The sequence below is a fragment of the Brassica napus genome, chromosome C9 (genome assembly GCF_020379485.1).
Source record: "Brassica napus cultivar Da-Ae chromosome C9, Da-Ae, whole genome shotgun sequence".
NCBI lineage: Eukaryota > Viridiplantae > Streptophyta > Magnoliopsida > Brassicales > Brassicaceae > Brassica > Brassica napus.
This window is the reverse complement of record NC_063452.1, coordinates 13,167,251-13,184,637: the sequence shown is the minus strand read 5'-3', so window position 1 is coordinate 13,184,637 and position 17,387 is coordinate 13,167,251. Positions and strand designations below refer to the sequence as shown.

Genomic DNA, 17,387 nt, shown 5'->3' with positions numbered 1-17,387 from the left:
GAAATGACATGTTTGTAATGTGGTTGGTATTTTTGATTTATCTATTTGTTAGGTTGTTTCAGAAGAGAGAGTAATAGAGAAGCAAAAGAAACATGAAGTTTTGTTAGGATTATTGAAAGCAGAAATTATCTGCAAGTCAAACAGCGTATGGATTACTCAGGATTTTCAAACATTTCATTATGAGCTTTAGTTACTTCGTATCAAATACCATGTTAAATTTTAGGGTTATCATTCTTGGATTCTATTGGACTATTTCTTTGGTTATTGAGCATTGGCTTATTATTTAGATTACTTTGAAGATTTTATTTTTCAATCCCATTGCATCATGTATGCTTTTCTATTTAGTCAAACTACTCCCTAAGGGCCTCAGAACTCAGAAGAAAAACATGAAAACCAACGATTTGTAAGTTGAAATATTTAGAGAAACACAAATCACATTACAACCTCAGAACCTTTGAGTTTGGTCGTTCCTGAAAACATGTACACCAACCGGTTTTGCCAAGTGCCATCAGGCTCCAGAAATTTTTGAGATGGACCTTCCAGAATAGTTCCAAGAACATCTAAACTGGTTCGGGTTAACCTTTTCTATTGTCTCAAAGAGTTGTAGTACCCGAAGTGATAAAAGAACTACATATATCGCTTTTGTTTTTGAGCAATACATATATCGCTTATTGTGTTGTATTTCATACAGAAAGATTAGTAGAATCTATCCTGCGGCCACTTCCTCATTTGTTGTTATCTTGATTTTTCTGTGATAAAACCATAGATAGCTCTTTTATTTTTCTTTTAATTTACTTAATATTGGGTTTGTTTGTAATTTTTTTTGATTGGGACAGAATAAAAGAAAGACAGTTAATTAAAATAGAAGCATTATTTAAACGAAGCAGAAATGACAAAGCCAAATTTTATTTATTTATTTCACAATTATCATTTCTCATCTTGAAAATATCTAAAATAATATACCTCGAAAATCACATGTGTCGTAATATCAAAATGTTATTATTTTTATCAGGCAAATATATTTATAAAATAATTTAAAATAGATAGCAAATTGCATTGTAACTAACACGAAGAAATTGCGAAATATAAATTTATGAAGATGACATATTTTTTTTATGAAATCTCACAATCCATGGAACATCTGAACCATAGGAATTAAAGCTAACGATGCATTCATATGTTAAAGTTACGCGAACAACAACAATACTCTCAATCAAAGAATGAAGACGTTTCCCTATATACTGAAAATTACAATCGATTACTACATTTCCCACTATAAGCACATACCTACCAAGGAACTTCTCAAATTTATTTTTAAGGGAAAAAATAAATTGAAATAAATTATTTTTCAAACAGATAAGGTAAATATGTATTATACAAAGAATATATCTCCAAAATCAATAAACGAAAATAAAAGTTGTTATAAGAAAACACAAATATACTAAAATATAATTATACCAACAAAATAGTCACCTAGAATGAAGCTTTCATATTAAGAAATTATGGCATGTCAACGTTTATACCTCTCTCTCTTTGTATGAGATTAAGAAGCGGCTAATTTCAAACAATTAATGAACATCAAGAACGAAAGTTTTGAAGTTGACTTATTATTCACTCGGCATTGGAGTGTGTATAAGATATTAGGATAACAAAGAAAGTCATATTGTCAACAAACATTAATATAAAATATATATAAAGGTTCATAAAAATATATATAAAAGTTTTTCCTTTATTATGTTATTCTTACTGAGTTTTTTGGATTACTAATATGAAAACTATTAAAAAAAAGATGTGTGTACATATTATCTAAAAAAATCCTTATTTTATAACTTAAAAAATGAAAAAAAATGATAGAAATAAAATTCACATTGGATTGAAAACTATGAAATAAAAATACCTCATAAATACAGAAGATATGAAAACAAGACAAATAAAAGTTAATACTCTATCCGTTTCTAAATAAGTGTCACTTTGACATTTTTCACACAGATTAAGAAAGTGGCGGAAATATATGTAAGTTGTTATTAATTATACTTCTCTGACCAATAGTATTTGAGATAAATAAAAATATTTATAAAATCAATGCAGTTTTCAATTAATTTTCAGCTAAAAGTAAATATAATTTGTATTAAAATTGTAAAGTGACACTTTTTTTGTAACAAGAAAAAAAAGTCAAAATGACATTTATTATGAAACAGAAAGAGTATCAGTTTTTAAAAATAGAGAAATACCATAGTATAGCACTAAAAAAGTTTTTGTCACAAATATAGACTCTAAGAATCAAAATGACCAAAATGTTTCATTAAAGAGGCAAATATACATTTATACCCCTAGGGTTAACTAATCCAAATGTTAGGGTTTAGAGTTAAGGGGTGCGGATTTGGTATTGAGGTTTAAAATTTTATAAAATAAAAAATAAATATTAAAAATTTGAAAATAAAAATTTATAAAATAGTTTAAAAGAGTATTTTCGAATTACAAAAAAAAAATTCAAAAAAAAAATTATAAAGAAGTTCGATTTTGAAAACATATAATCTAAAACCATAATTTTTTTATTTTTTTTATTTTTTTATTTTTTTTTATTTTTTTATATATCTAAAGTATTAGGGTCTTTTTACCTATTAAATGAAATATTTTGGTCATTTCCCTCCTTGTGATCTATTTTTGTTACTAAAACTTGAAAATTGTCTATTTAAAAAAATTGCCCTTAAAAATATTGATAGCATGCGCGGAAAAAAGATGTAGTAGTACTTAAAATGTCATAATCATTGTAGGGTAATCCAATTAATTTTGCGATTCAAAAGACAAATCTACGGCATGATATAAGTCTACAATCCTGAAATTAAATATGCAGTCCTCAAACTAAGTCTACAAACATCCAAAAAAATATGTACCATCATACCGTTGCAGACCTAATTTGTAACGGACGCTGACTCTGTTGACGATAGTCACGAGACTCACAAGTCACAACTCTATTAAATTCCTCGTGAGGAGATTTACTATGCTGTTGTTGTTTGTAACGGATATTACATAGAACCTCATGTTTGTAATGGACATTTCATTTTGGTTTCTGATTTGAACATCAATAGTTTCCTGACTTTCTCCAAATGGTTAGACTTTAAATCGAATTGTGGAAAGATATTTTTTAAAACACGGTGTGGTAGAAAGTAGGCCTGAGACTTATTATCCGAGATCCGGATTCGATCCGAGATCCGCTCCCGATCCGCTCCGAAAATAGGATATCCGGGGTGCCCGGATCCGAATCCGGATAGTAAAATCTTGGATCCGTGCAAACCGAATCCGGATCCGGATATCGTAATTTTTAGGTCCGGATATCCGGATCCGGATCCGTATTTTTAAAATACATTAAATTTTTAAATTTTATTAATATTTATATTTGATATATTAATATTTATACATGAATTAATCTTATAATATTATATTTTAGTTTTACAATATTATAAACATATATAAATATATTTATAAATATTTAATTTATGTATTATATTAAAAAAATTAGTATTTTTTGTTAAAAAAATTAATATTTTTTGTTAAAAATTAATATTTTTTTGTTAAAAAATTAACATTTTTTGTTAAAAAATTATTTTTAATTATTTTGACGGATCCGGATCCGGATCCGGATATCCGCGGATAATAGAATATCGAGACGGATATCCGAAACCCGGATATCCGGAAACCACGAATCCGGATCCGGATATTAAATCCACGGATCCGACGGATCCGGATCCGAATCCGGATTACCCTAAATTTCCCGGATATCCGGATCCGTCCCAGGGCTAGTAGAAAGTGACACAAAAAGAGGTGTCAGTGTAGTAGTGATTTTGATTGATACGTTAGGTTGTGGTTTCTTCAAAGCCAACGTCTCATAGTTGTTGGCCAGTGAAAGACGTGCGATACCAAACCATTTAAAGATCATAAAGTTTGATTCTGTGAGAGCTTGTAATCAATTTTATTCGAACCGGGTCAGTTTATATCAACTCCGGTTTGCATGACACGATGCCTTTCAGTTCCCACAGAAAGCTTTCCATTGATAAAAGTTAAAAGAAAAACTCTGCAACTTCAAACTCAAGTTCACATTCACAACATAAAACTATGAAACAGAGATTCTCTTCTCTCTTTTAAATGTAGTTTTTTTCCATCACCACCCAAATATTCTACAAAAAGGTTAAAAAGCTAATTAAAAAGTATAGCTTTTACAACCAAACCAAACTTCGGTTTTAAGACTTTTAAAACCGCCTCAACCGATCCTTGCACGAGCTCGGATACACAATTACAGAATCTACACATAACCCTCCTTTGGTATGTGTACAATCAATCTGAGTCATGGAGAACTTAAGCTTCGTAGACGAGCTTTTCGATTTCCCAACCACAAAGTCTCCAGCATGGTAGTGACTCCATGTTCCTGGTTCGGTCAACTTGCATTGAGACGAAGAGTGTTGACCATCTTCAGTCCAAATCTGAAACTGAACCGGTTTAATATCCCAACCATGAATCTGCTCAGTGTTGCAAACCTTCCAACCAAACCGCTTCCCCGGTTTGCCTAGATGAAGCCTGAAGAAGACGCTGTAGGTTCCAGCTGGGAACGGGAACTCGATTTCTCCATCAACTTGAAACCACCAGACGTGCTGAAGATATGCTACTGACGAGAACCTACAAGGAAATCATCAAAAACATTTCATTAAGACAAGAACCAAACTAAACCGGTTAAGAACAGATGTAAACAGACAAACATAAGCAAGTGAGAAAACTCACCGAGATTCATCAGAAGGAATGTGATTCCAGTATCTCCGATCATCAATCCCGGTTACCGACAAACCCTTAACCGATAAGCATAAACAGAGATCACTGGTTCGTTTATCAACCCAAGCTTTCTGCAACAACAACAAAAAAAAAACATCAAAGAATCGAATCAAGACATGAACTTTCCTCTCAGGAACGAAACAAACAGAGAGACGCTGTGAAAAAGGACGAACCTTTGTGCCGTCGTCGAAGGAATTAACACGAGAGAGGAAGTTATAGATGTCTCTTTTCCGCAGCTTTTCCGGGAACCCACCGAGGATTTTCTCGAGAATCGATCTGTAATCATGAGGAAGCTTCGATTCCCAGACGAAATCGGCCCAGGAGGCGCTGCGAAAGGCTCTGTTTAGCTTCGAGAATCTGCAGATCTCGACCGGCTCCAACTTCTCGAGGATCAAAGCCACACAACTCTCCGGCAGATCACCGAGACCAGGCTTTAACAGATCTCGTTCACGAGACGGAGAAGACGATGAACCATTGGTAAAGAGAGAGAGCCCAGAACCCATTCAATAAACCCTAAGGGAGAAATGAATCGAAGAATTAAAAAAAAAAAAACTGTTTTTGATGTGGATCTAATACGAAAGTTCGAGACTTTCGGTTTTGGGTTTGCTACTTTTTTGACGGAGACAAAGCAATGGAGAAAGGAAGCGTTTTGGTGGTGACTCGGATGATGGGAGGAGGATAATATATATATGCTTTAGGTGGAGGATCTATTACATAACAAATAATAAAGTATTGTTATTTATATATCAGTGATTCAGTGGCAATTTTATTGCTAACCAAATGTATTTTTTTAGTTTCGTGTACTATGGAAATAGTCTGTTCGGATACTGTTTTATCCATTTTATTTGTTAATTTTAAAGTTTCTGACTGTACATTTCTTTTCGACATCCAAATGTTCGTAATCCATGAGCTGTAATAATGTTGACAAAAAAGGCTGAGCTGTTAGTATTAGACTACAACCATTAGTATTTATCCAAATAACGAAATAACTCAGCATTTGAAATCAATACCAAATAAATACTTCACACCGGTTTTCCATGCTATATTTGTAAATTTTATAAACTATAATTTATTTTTAAGAAAAATCATAACTTAAATTATACACGCTTAAATTTAAATTATACAAGCATAAACTATAATTTTAAATGTATATATATTTAGATTTTATAACATAAATGTTTATATTAACTTAATATAAGTTTTCCATGTTTAGTTTTAAAATTTGAAAATTTATAAGTAAACGCAATTATAACGACGACGGTTTTCGTAGTTAATTCATCGTAAAATAGGATTTACGACGAATTGACTACGAAAGTTGTTTCGTCGTTAAACGTTTGTCGCAACGCATAATTCCTCGATATTTCGTCGTAACTTTACAAGGAAATATTTTCATCGTAAAGTGGGGTCAAACGCTTCGTCGTAAAAGCGACGTAACAAATTCCTCGTAAAAACCACGTTAAATGTTTCCTCGTAAAAGATACGTAAACATTTTGGTCGTAAAGAACACGTAAATCATTTCCTTGTAAAAAATACGTAAATGTTTCCTCGTAAAGTACACGTAAAATTTATCCTCGTAAAGTAGACGTAAATATTATCCTCGTAAAGAATACGTAAATATTATCCTCGTAAAGAAGACGCTCAGTTTCGTCGTAAATTAGCTACGAATTTACTTTGATTATTTATTTTGTACAAAAACAAAAATATAATCAAATCTATTTTTAAATTTATTTCAATTTTTTTAAAAAATGTAAATAATATAAATAAACATGAAAATATTTTATAAATATTTAAGTTTCAATTTTTTACTACAAAATAAAAAGATGAAAAAAAACTAAGGGTTGTTGGAGGGGTGGAGCTCGTCGAAGAACTCCTGACTCGTCCTCTGCACTTCTTCTTCATTTTGGGATGGCTCTGGAATGGAAGTTTGTGTCCGCATCTGTGCCACCACAGCTTCCACCTGAGGATTTCCAGACGTCTGAACGTCTAGAATGCCCTCGAATGAAGTCATACGAGTTGCAAAAGAAGACCGCGTCTGGTTCAACTCTGAACGCGTCTCGTTCAACTCGGAACGCTGCTCAGTGACTTCATCAGCCCGTCTCTGACCATAAGACGAAGTCGCTCTTGGAATATCGTTGACGGAACCAATCCCCAACGTACGTCCCTTTTTCTTAGGGACAACCTTAAAAAAAATAACGTTAGTAATTAAAAATTAGATTAAATGAATAATAATAAATTAAAGATTTTAAAAAAATTTGCCTCATCGTAAATCTGATCCACTTCAAGTGTGGATAATGTGACTGGTATTCCATCGGGAGACTGTTGGGTCAGCTGGGTTTGGCGATCTTCAATTCGAGCAACCACGTCGTTGTAGATTTGTTCGGACCTAGGATCAACAAATTGTCCAGCCTTGTTCTTGTGGCTCCTCTCGTAAAGATCCATAAGAAGTTAAAATATATATATATATATATATATATATATATATATTAAAAAAAATAAAGTAATTAAAATATTTAAATACCATCTCCAAACAAACACCGGTGTAGGGTTTTTGACTTGTGGTGTGAAGCATCGGCCCGTTGCCATGCTCATCTTTCGTCTGACGGGAGGCGGAGCAACTGTTGGAGACTTTAGTGGACGATGGAAGGTTCCAAGAACGGATGAGGTCATCCCACAAACACGTGGTGAGCTCAGCGGGTTTTCCCTGCTCATAACCCCGCAAGATCCAATCATCCTTCCAGTTGGATACCGTGTCCAACAATCGTTTTTTCGCCTTCCCTTTAAACGCATTCTTCACCCTCTCGTTCACCCTTATGGACCAATGATATTTTTTATGTAAAAAAAAATTAGATTAGTAATTACTTTAAAAATAATAATTCGTAATAATAAAAAATTAGAGTAATAGTAACTTACGGCAAACATTTTGAGCCACGTCTTTCTGATGTAGTTCGGCGTCGATTTCCAGTTCGGATAAGCGTGGGGGAAGTAGCCTTTGATCACCTCGGTTACGTTCCGAGCGACAGAACCGTCAATCCCAAACCTGAAAGAAACAAAAAAAAAAGTGTTAGCTTAATTATTTTTTGTTATAAAACAATTGCACAATAAAAATGTAACGTACCATAAAGTTCCGTCCGGTCGGTCGGGGTCTAAAACTAGTAAACCTCCTCTGCCTTGCTGAGCGAGAAGGTCCTCAACGGTGTAAATAGGATAAGGAGCACTCGGGGAATTTTTGACCCTTTTCAACACATCTAGAGAGATTTGAAACATACCCATCGGGAAACTTCACTTCTGATGCCACCCAGTTGAACAACCCCGATTTTTGTTCGGAAGACAATCTGAATGTCGGAACTGGAACTTGTCTATTGATTTTTATATGTAACTCGCTTCTTGAGCAAATATCAGGCAAGTCCAACCTCGATTTTTTGTTGTCTTTTGTCTTCCCTGGGACATTCAATATTGTATTCCTGATGTTTTAAAAAAAATTCTTCTCTATATGCATCACATCGAGGTTGTGGCGCAAAAGAAGATCCTTCCAATATGGCAACTCCAAAAATATACTCTTCTTGTGCCAGTTGTGCTGAACTTCGTAAAAATCAGGCATATTACCGGGAAGGCGGGAACATGCCAATTACCACCACAAAGAATTTTTTGTTAGCTCCGTAGTAATCGATTTGCGCTTCAATTTGTTTTCCAGTTAAATATGGAGGAGGAGTGTCTCTCACAACCCTTTTATGCCTAAAAAATTTCTTGTTTCTTCGGTACGGATGGCTAATGGGAAGAAATCGACGGTGACAATCAAACCAACTTGTCTTCCTACCATTCTTCAGTTGAAACGCATCTGTCACTCCATTACAATATGGACAAGACAATCTCCCATGTGTAGTCCATCCAAACAACATCCCATAGGCAGAAAAGTCACTTATCGTCCACAGATGCATCGTTCGCATCGTAAAATTTATCTTAGTGGAGCAATCATACGTCCTCACCCCTGTTGACCACAAATCTTTCAACTCTTTTATCAGTGGTTGTAGTAAAACATGCAGAGACCTTTTTGGATGTTTCGGACCGGGTATTAATATGGTCAAGAATATAAACTCCCGTTGTATGCCCATCTCCGGTGGCAGGTTGTATGGCATAAGAAAGACTGGCCACAATGAATATCGTCTCCTTGACATTCCAAATGGACTAAATTCATCTCTGCATAATCCAAGATACACATTTCGGCTATTGCTAGCGAATTCTGGATGTACTTTGTTGAAATATTTCCAGGCTCTTGCATCTGATGGATGATTCATCTCACCTTTCGTTTGAGTATGCTCGGCATGCCATCTCATCCCTCCAGCAGTCTGCTCAGATTGGTACAATCTTTTCAATCTGTCTGTAATTGGTAGGTACCACATCCTTTGGTATGATACCCTATTACGTCATCGTCCTTGCGGTTTGAAACGTGGCTTCTTGCAGAATCAACATTCTTCTAACTTCTCATCATTTCTCCAGTAGATCATGCAATTGTCGATGTAAATGTCTATCATCTCCGAAGGCAAGCCAAGACTATAAACCAGTTTCTGAATCTCATAATAAGAATCAGCTGACACATTGTCTTCCGGCAAATACTCTTTAAACAAGTCTGCCCATGCATCCATGCAACTTTCAGGTAGATTGTTATCAGTTTTAATATTCATCATTCTAGCAGCCAACGACAATTTAGAGAGACCTTCTCTACAACCACTGTAAAGTGGCTGATTCGCAGCATCTAACATTTCATAAAACGTTTTCGCATCTAAGTTAGGTTCTTCAACTTCATCATGAACTACAAATGCATCAGCTACCATATCATGATCTACCATCTGCTCTTCATGATGGTAACTATGTTCATTATGCAAATGATCTACCGTTTTATCCAGAAAATTGCTATTACTGCTACTAGCTTCATTCTCATAATTATAACATTCTCCATGTTGAAACCAGATATAGTAATGTGGCGTGAATCCTCTATTTATTAAATGCTTCCACACATTTTCACGAGTTGCCAATTTTGAATTGTTGCATTTCTGACAAGGACAGAACATCTTACCGCTTTCCTGAGCGAGCGGTGTAGAATCTGCTTGATGCATAAATGTCTCCAGCCCTTCGAGATATTCTTTCGTCACTCTGCCGTTAGTATCTATATGCGTATACATCCACCTCCGCAATTCGACTATATTTCGATCACCCGACATTTTTTTTCTCTCATCTTTTCAATTTTTTCTTTCAATTTGGTGTGTTTCAAATGAAACACAAACGCCATATTTATAGGAAGTTTTTGAAACTGGTAGGCGAAATTCTGTTAGGAATTTACGAGGAAATATAGTTAGGTAGTCCAAACAAAAAACGTGTTTAAAACTAAAAAGCTGGTGCACTCCAGACTTCGATGCTAAAAAAACATAAAATATTTCGTCGTAAATTTCTTGTTATATTTACGTCCACTTTATGACGAAATATGTTTTCCTCGTAACAACCACGTTAAATTGCGTCGTGTTTACGACGAAACTTTATTGTTGTTATTTTACGACAAAATTACGTTGATTTGTTTTTTCCTCGTAAGAGTCTCGTAAATAAAAACGTACATTTACGACGAATTATTTTCCTCGTTACTTTTCGTCACTAATTTTGTGTTTTTTTTTTGTAGTGGCATAGTCTGATAACGCTACCCACGAGGTCTTACATTACTTCAACAACTCGGGGACATCTTGCCCAACTATGCGTCTTTTAGACTATGTATCCACAAGGCCACACGTCTGCCTTGGTCATGCGTCTATAATAATATATACTACATATATATGGTTTGATCACTTACTGACAAGTACAGAGGCAATTTCCATTAAAGGATGCAAACAAAAATCCAAACTCTTTTTTGGTAACACACTCTGATATCCAAACGAAACTCTTGGTAACATGAAATATCAACTGGAGCCGAAAAACACAGTCATCACTAGTAGAAAAGCAACCATGACCATATGATAACTTTTCTGCTGTTATCAAGACAATTAATGATGCATACTGACACATACTCATATTGTAGTAGACTAAAGTAAGACTTCCTGGTTTATCAACAACCATAGTTAAGAGAAGCATTATGACAAACTGTCTCTTTCTTCCTATCATTATTTATAGCTCAGCACGAATCATTTGTATGAAAAATTACTCTTATGTATAAGTATCTAAAATTTCAGTACTAATGAATTGAAATAAAATAAAAAGATTTAATTTTGTTATTTGTATTTGTATTTTAATTTTAATATACAAATACTTGAATTTGGTCAAACTTCCTAAGACTTATAACTTTAAAATGTTGGAGAGCTGAAATACAAATATCATAAAAAGTTAAATGTGCTAGGATTTGATCAAAAAAAAAAGCGTATACCATATATGTTAACTAAATGTATTTGGAAACTATTTTACAATTATATATAATCAATAAATTTTACTCAAAGTTACATATATATTTATAATTTTGGATGAGTTAAAATAATTATAAGTTTGGTAAAATAGTAAATGAGTTAGCATTAACTAACACATCAATCTTAAAATAAGGTTTTATGAAAGAAAATAACAAACTGTTATCATAAGATACATAGCCAATATTGTTAAAGGTTTAAGGACTATAAATTTAGATCTCATTCGAGTATTTATAGATTTTAGTTTTAATTCGGTTTAGTCTTTTGAGAGGTTTGGTTAAGATTCAAATACTTATATAAGATTATGTGAGATATTCAAAACTTTATATTTTAAAATATTCAAAATCTAAGAATAAATGAGCTGACAACCCAATAATTAATTTTTGAATCTGTCAAACTGAAATAAATTCATAATTAAATTTTAACTACAAACCAAAAAAATTGGTCTGTTTGGTTTATATAAATTGAAATAAAAAAAAGACAAAATTTTATAATAAAAAATTGAGTAAATAATTATATTAATTATATGAATTTTTATTGTTTATAACCAAATTTTGTAGATGTTTATATGACTGGAACTATTTTAAATTTAAAATTACAATGTATTACATATTATTTTAATAAATATAATTTACTTTATTAAAACCTAAAGAGAAGAACCGCGAACACTCAAAAATTACCGAGTAATTATGTGGGTAGTAGTTCATAAGTTGTGGAAACACCATAGCCTACTGGTTAAGGTTTAAATACTTCTACACCCATGTCTAGGGTTCGAATCCCAGATAATGCAATTTCTTACAGATTACAGAAAATCCAGGTTTTAAGTCCCGGAAAAAATGATTCATTAATGCAGACTACAGAAGAAAAACTTACAAAAAATCTTCAACATGGTGCACAAGTAAATCTGGTCAGAAATGGATTTTCATAAGGACGGCTCAGATGATGCAGTTAGGAGTAGATCTTCATAAGGCATGTAGTATTGTCGATTGTCGAATTGTTTATGTAATTTTTTTCGTAAATATAATGTCATAATAAATTGCCTTAAAAAAAAAATAGTTCATAAGTTTTGTTCACGGAATTGGACTACATGCGGTTCATTTACTCGGAACGAAATAATTATTAGCTTTTAGAAGGAAAAAAAAAAGAGATTATTTTCATGGTTTTCTATTGATGGGGCAGAGAATCCAAGCAAAAGCACTAACTGTCAGCACAAAACGACAATCTCACAATGTGCAGTTAGCTGGCATTTTTGTTGGTTTGATTTGCATTTGTTTTTCCTTTTTAGGTTATAGTATAGTAGCCTAGAAGTTTATCATAAACTAACCATGCATAGAACTTATCAAAAATATCATATGATCTAGTCTTTTCTTTTTGAAACTTATAGTACTCCCTCCGTTTCATATCGTAAGTAATTTTAGAAATTTCTTTTGTTTCAAAATATAAATAGTTTTCATATTTCTAGGTAATTTTTACATTTTTAGGTAACTTTTACATTTATTAAATGTAGTGTGACCAATCAAATTAAATAGACTTATTTTTTATTGGTTAAATTATATCTAACCTATTTATTATACAATACTTTTTAAAACATAATAATTTTCTTAATCTTTGTGTTTTTAGCCAAAACTACTTATATTATAAAACGGAGAGAGTATAATATAGTCATTTAACAACCTATTCAATAATATCAGCATTATTATTTTAAATGCAGTACAAAATCAAACATGTCTTTCAATCTACAACAAAAAAGATATTTTAATTCTCGAATCGCAATGAATTGGTTGGTTTTCTTTTATTTTCTGTGATAGTTTTTAGTGTTAAGTTTAATTTAGAAAACATAAATATATCCCTCTGTTCTTTTTTAAATGACGTTGTAAATTTTTTATTTTGTTCCACTATATTTGTTGCGTCGTTTCCAAACTTCTAGGCAAAATATAACAAAATTTAATTTTTTTACCCTTGCTATGTATCTGTCGTAATTACGGTCAGAATAAATTAAACAATTATAAAAATTTAGAATAAGTATTTTACTAATTACCTAAATTTGTGTGAAATGATACAGAGCGTCATTTATAAAAGAACGGATGGAGTACTAATTATATATATCTACAAGTTTAGAAAATATCACATAAAATCCAACTCAAAATAAAAAAATCTTTGACAAGAATTTACATAAATAATAACATAATCTTCATTGACCAAATTATTAAGCCCGTAAGTTTTTTATCAACATATTATATATATGGCTGATCAAAAAAAAAATATCAGAGATATCATACAAATGTAATAATAATAATAATAATAAGAAAATAACAAGAATTTGACTTAGAAAAGGTCAAATAAAATAAACAACAATAGCCCCTTGTTATCGCCGAAAGTTGCAATTATTTGAACTTTATTCAATAATATTTGCAAAGAAAGCATTGATTCTTATGTCGTTTCAATAGAATAATGTATTATGAACAATAAGAAAATTCTTAACACAATTATAAAGAGTGTTATAGTGACAATACTATATCGTTTTCATAGCTCATAGTAAGGAATGTCGAATGTTATTCTTCGTCAAAATTTGTATTTCAAATTTTAATCTGCTTAACAAACATTGCATATACAGTTCTTTACTTCTTTCCCGAAATTTAATTCAGTTGTTTTTCTGTCAACCAATTATTTTTATTAAACCATATGATAAGTTATCACTCATTTGATAACTTGCATATGACAATTGTGAACCTCGGCCTGGCGAGTAGACATATTATATGATTTAAACTGACAATGTGGAACTTGGAACGAATTTTTTACTCTTTAGGATACTTTCTCACTTATGAATTTCACATAAAGACATATGTGGCTGGAGACACACTTTCTTAATATGCAATGTTCTTCATGCCCTCAAATAACACTCAACTATATTATTATCTTCTAACTCTAACTAACCGGTCACTATCCCAACTCTAACTAAGCGATATATCATAAAATAATATGTAAGAAAATAATTCAATAATCGAACCACTCTCTCTCTCCAACATCACTTTTGAATTTCAGATCTACTTTCCCAATTCGCTTACCGTAATTTCGCGACTCACCCTCTCTTTCTTCTTCACCCAGAATACTCACCGCTTGTTTTGATTATGTAATTTCCTCCACGCAAAATTCCTCATCATTTCTCATCTTATTGAACAATACCCTTTTCCTCTCTGTAATCAACCATGACGAAACCAAAGTTGAAGAAGAAAGAGAAGAATACTAGGCAATCAAATCCACCGCAAAAGGAAATCGGAGGTTAGGCTTTCTTCCACTCCGTACTCCTTATTTTTGTTAGAAATTAGAGTTTTTTCAGATCCCTCCCAGATTTCGGTTCACATCGCTAATTAATTTGAGAACTTTCTCCTGAATACAGGAACACGACTTTCGTCTCCCGTCGAGACTATTTGTAACTGATAGATTCCCCACTAGGAGTTTGAACATCTACTCCTCGCCAGAGAGTATACCATTCATACGGCATGTTCTTCGAGATACTCCTGAATTCGAAACCATTCGTCAGTCTTGTTTCGGAAAGTTTTTTGACCTCGTTGCCCGGAAATACCCAGTATCGTGTAAGCTCATTCATGGACGAATCGCCACCTTCCACTCCTCCTGCGGTAAGCTCCCCTACTCTCAACCCGGTCATCCACACACCAACTGTCCATGAATCACCTGACCACAATTCCCACACTGTCCACACATCTTCTGGCCACAGTTCTGAGAGTGTTCAGGTTTCTACGGTTTATATAACAACCATACATCACCCACCGGAGGACACTCCGATGATCACTAGTAACTAGAATTACCCAAACAATCAGCCTTCAGACGATCTACAACCGACTCCAACACCAGTTAGCGTGCAACCTCCTTACCACGAACTCCACTATGATTCAAGTGATAACTTTGTTCCACTTTGCAAAATGGCATTTAATTCTGTGTTTAGGATCATCACTTGTTTCTTGTACCACTACCACTTACATCCGACGTTGTCGGCAACAATATTTTTTTTTGTTAAAGGAAACAAGACAACAACACGTCCTGTAAACACACTCATTCTCTTCTAACAATCATTTGAAACTAAAATAAGTGTCCCCATCCACAGACACTTTTATGTCCATAATTTTTCGCGTCCACATCCATACTTTTGACTTACACTATATACAAGTATTTATTAAAATAATTTTAGCTATTAAATTCAGAAAAAAATAAAACATATATGAAAGACTCTCTTAAACGATGGAATTAAAGAGATCTAATAGGATTTTACTCAGAATAATCAACATAAATTTACCTTTCTCCAGTCTCAAAAAGCAGTGAAACCCCACATTTATTTTCAAAACTTAGATTTTGTCATCCAACGGCTGTCAATTGTCTCTTTTACCTATATACGTACCTTAATAATTCCTCCCAAAAAACAAAAAAATCATAATAAGTTTGGTCCCCAATAACCAGACAGAATTAGAAAAGGAATAATATTCTAACGAGCTTCATGTCTTCGTTCACCCAGTGAAGGGCAAATTAGTCTGAAATCTGTTGAGTCATGAAAAAAAGTATACCTCCAGCAACATGAGAATGTTATTCTTCGTCAAAATTTGTACTTCACATTTTAATCTACTTAACAAACATTGCATATACAGTTCTTTACTTCTTTCCCGATATTTAATTCAGTTGTTTTTCTGTCAACGAATTATTTTTATTTAACCATGTGATAAGTTATCACTCATTTGATAACGTGCATATGACAATTGTGAATCTCGGCCTGGCGAGTAGACATATTATATGATTTAAACTGACAATGTGGAACTTGGAACACGGAATCCAATGAAAAACGTTGCTTGATGTACATAAATATATTATACGATCTAAGTACGAGTAACGAGTGAAAGACCAGAAGTAGAAAACCTGGCTTGTGTAAACGTACGTGTCTCGGACGTGGTATACTTGTTTTGACCATCCAAGTATAAGACGTGGATCTAAACCATACCTATATCCAAAATATTATTATTGTTAAATCATTTTGTATTTCTGAGGTTGTTAAGTCATATGCACCAAACACTTTTTTGAAAATAATCAGTTGATAGATTCTTTTAGTAATTTTCTCAAGATTAGGTTATTTTTGCTAAATATTTAATATTTGCATATATAATTTCTTTTTTTTTGAATAACTAAGAAAATTTAGATCTGAAAGCACGTACATCTTCTCAGGATAAGCTCAAACCATGTTAAATTAACTTCTCCTTGGAGAACATACATTTTCTAACGAGAATCAAATCTCCGATCCTTTAAATCTGTACTAAGTGATCCAAGAGTTTTACTCAGCAGGCCAGCTCCCTGATAATTTATATTTGTGATGTTTTGGGAGTTTTATTTAGTGTCAGACATTGTTTTGTGACCCTATACCATTTTAATTATTATTAACCTGAAAGCTTAGTAATGTGTAGGGTTGGTTAATAGGGGACACCCAGAGCAAACTCTTTCTGCATACGAACAATCTCTACTTGGACAACCAGGTGAGCTTTCTTGACAGTCTCATACAGCTTCTGCATATTACCAAGAATCCATGCCTACTTACCAAATAGAAGCAAGGCATATGTAAAGCTTAATGCATAGCAAATAAATGGTAATGTATTCGTAAGAACCTTGATATGAACCGTAAAAAAAAATTACCTTTGATTGTCCGTCAATATATCCTACAAAAGTTTACCACCCTCTAAACCTTGAAACTATCTGAGTCAAATATATTTTAGTATCATATTAAATGTGTAGGTAACAAATTATTTCTTTAAAAAGCTAGCCCAAACATTCATTGAGATAGACTGTCATTTTAGGTTTTTGTTTGCTAACCAATGACGTTTAAAATTGTGAAAATAAAAGGGCTTATTGGCGAGATAGCCAGATTTGAAAGACAAACGAAGAAAGTAACAATAATTTTGACGTAATTCATTGTCAGACTTTTTGGCTTGATTTCACCCGGTTATGCCCCTTACCATAACAGGTTGCCGGTTCGTTGTTATTAAGTGAACGACGTGTAGGGTTTGTCTGCCACTGTAACAATCACATATAATAGGGATCGTTGTGCACAACTGTCTTGAGCACGTATGCGGGAGGATA

The 17,387-nt window shown here is 33.0% G+C and overlaps 1 protein-coding gene across 1 annotated transcript; it reads right to left on the bottom strand.

The window, feature by feature from the left end:
- Nucleotides 1-4,028: 4,028 nt before the first annotated feature.
- On the bottom strand, nt 4,029-5,628 carry LOC106358562 (F-box protein PP2-A11). The gene is made up of 3 exons (XM_013798381.3): nt 4,995-5,628; nt 4,774-4,892; nt 4,029-4,671 (listed from the first exon to the last, which is right to left on the bottom strand). The coding sequence occupies exons 1-3, from the start codon at nt 5,322-5,324 to the stop codon at nt 4,248-4,250; spliced, it is 873 nt and encodes a 290-aa protein (XP_013653835.1). The 5' UTR covers nt 5,325-5,628; the 3' UTR covers nt 4,029-4,247.
- Nucleotides 5,629-17,387: the final 11,759 nt, after the last annotated feature.

Coding starts and splice junctions, on each gene's coding strand:
- LOC106358562 (XM_013798381.3), bottom strand. CDS start 5,324: ATGGGTTCTGGGCTCTCTCTCTTTACCAATGGTTCATCGTCTTCTCCG. Junction 4,893..4,994: donor CCTTCGACGACGGCACAAAG/GTTCGTCCTTTT, acceptor TTGTTGTTGCAG/AAAGCTTGGGTTGATAAACG. Junction 4,672..4,773: donor ATTCCTTCTGATGAATCTCG/GTGAGTTTTCTC, acceptor ATTTCCTTGTAG/GTTCTCGTCAGTAGCATATC.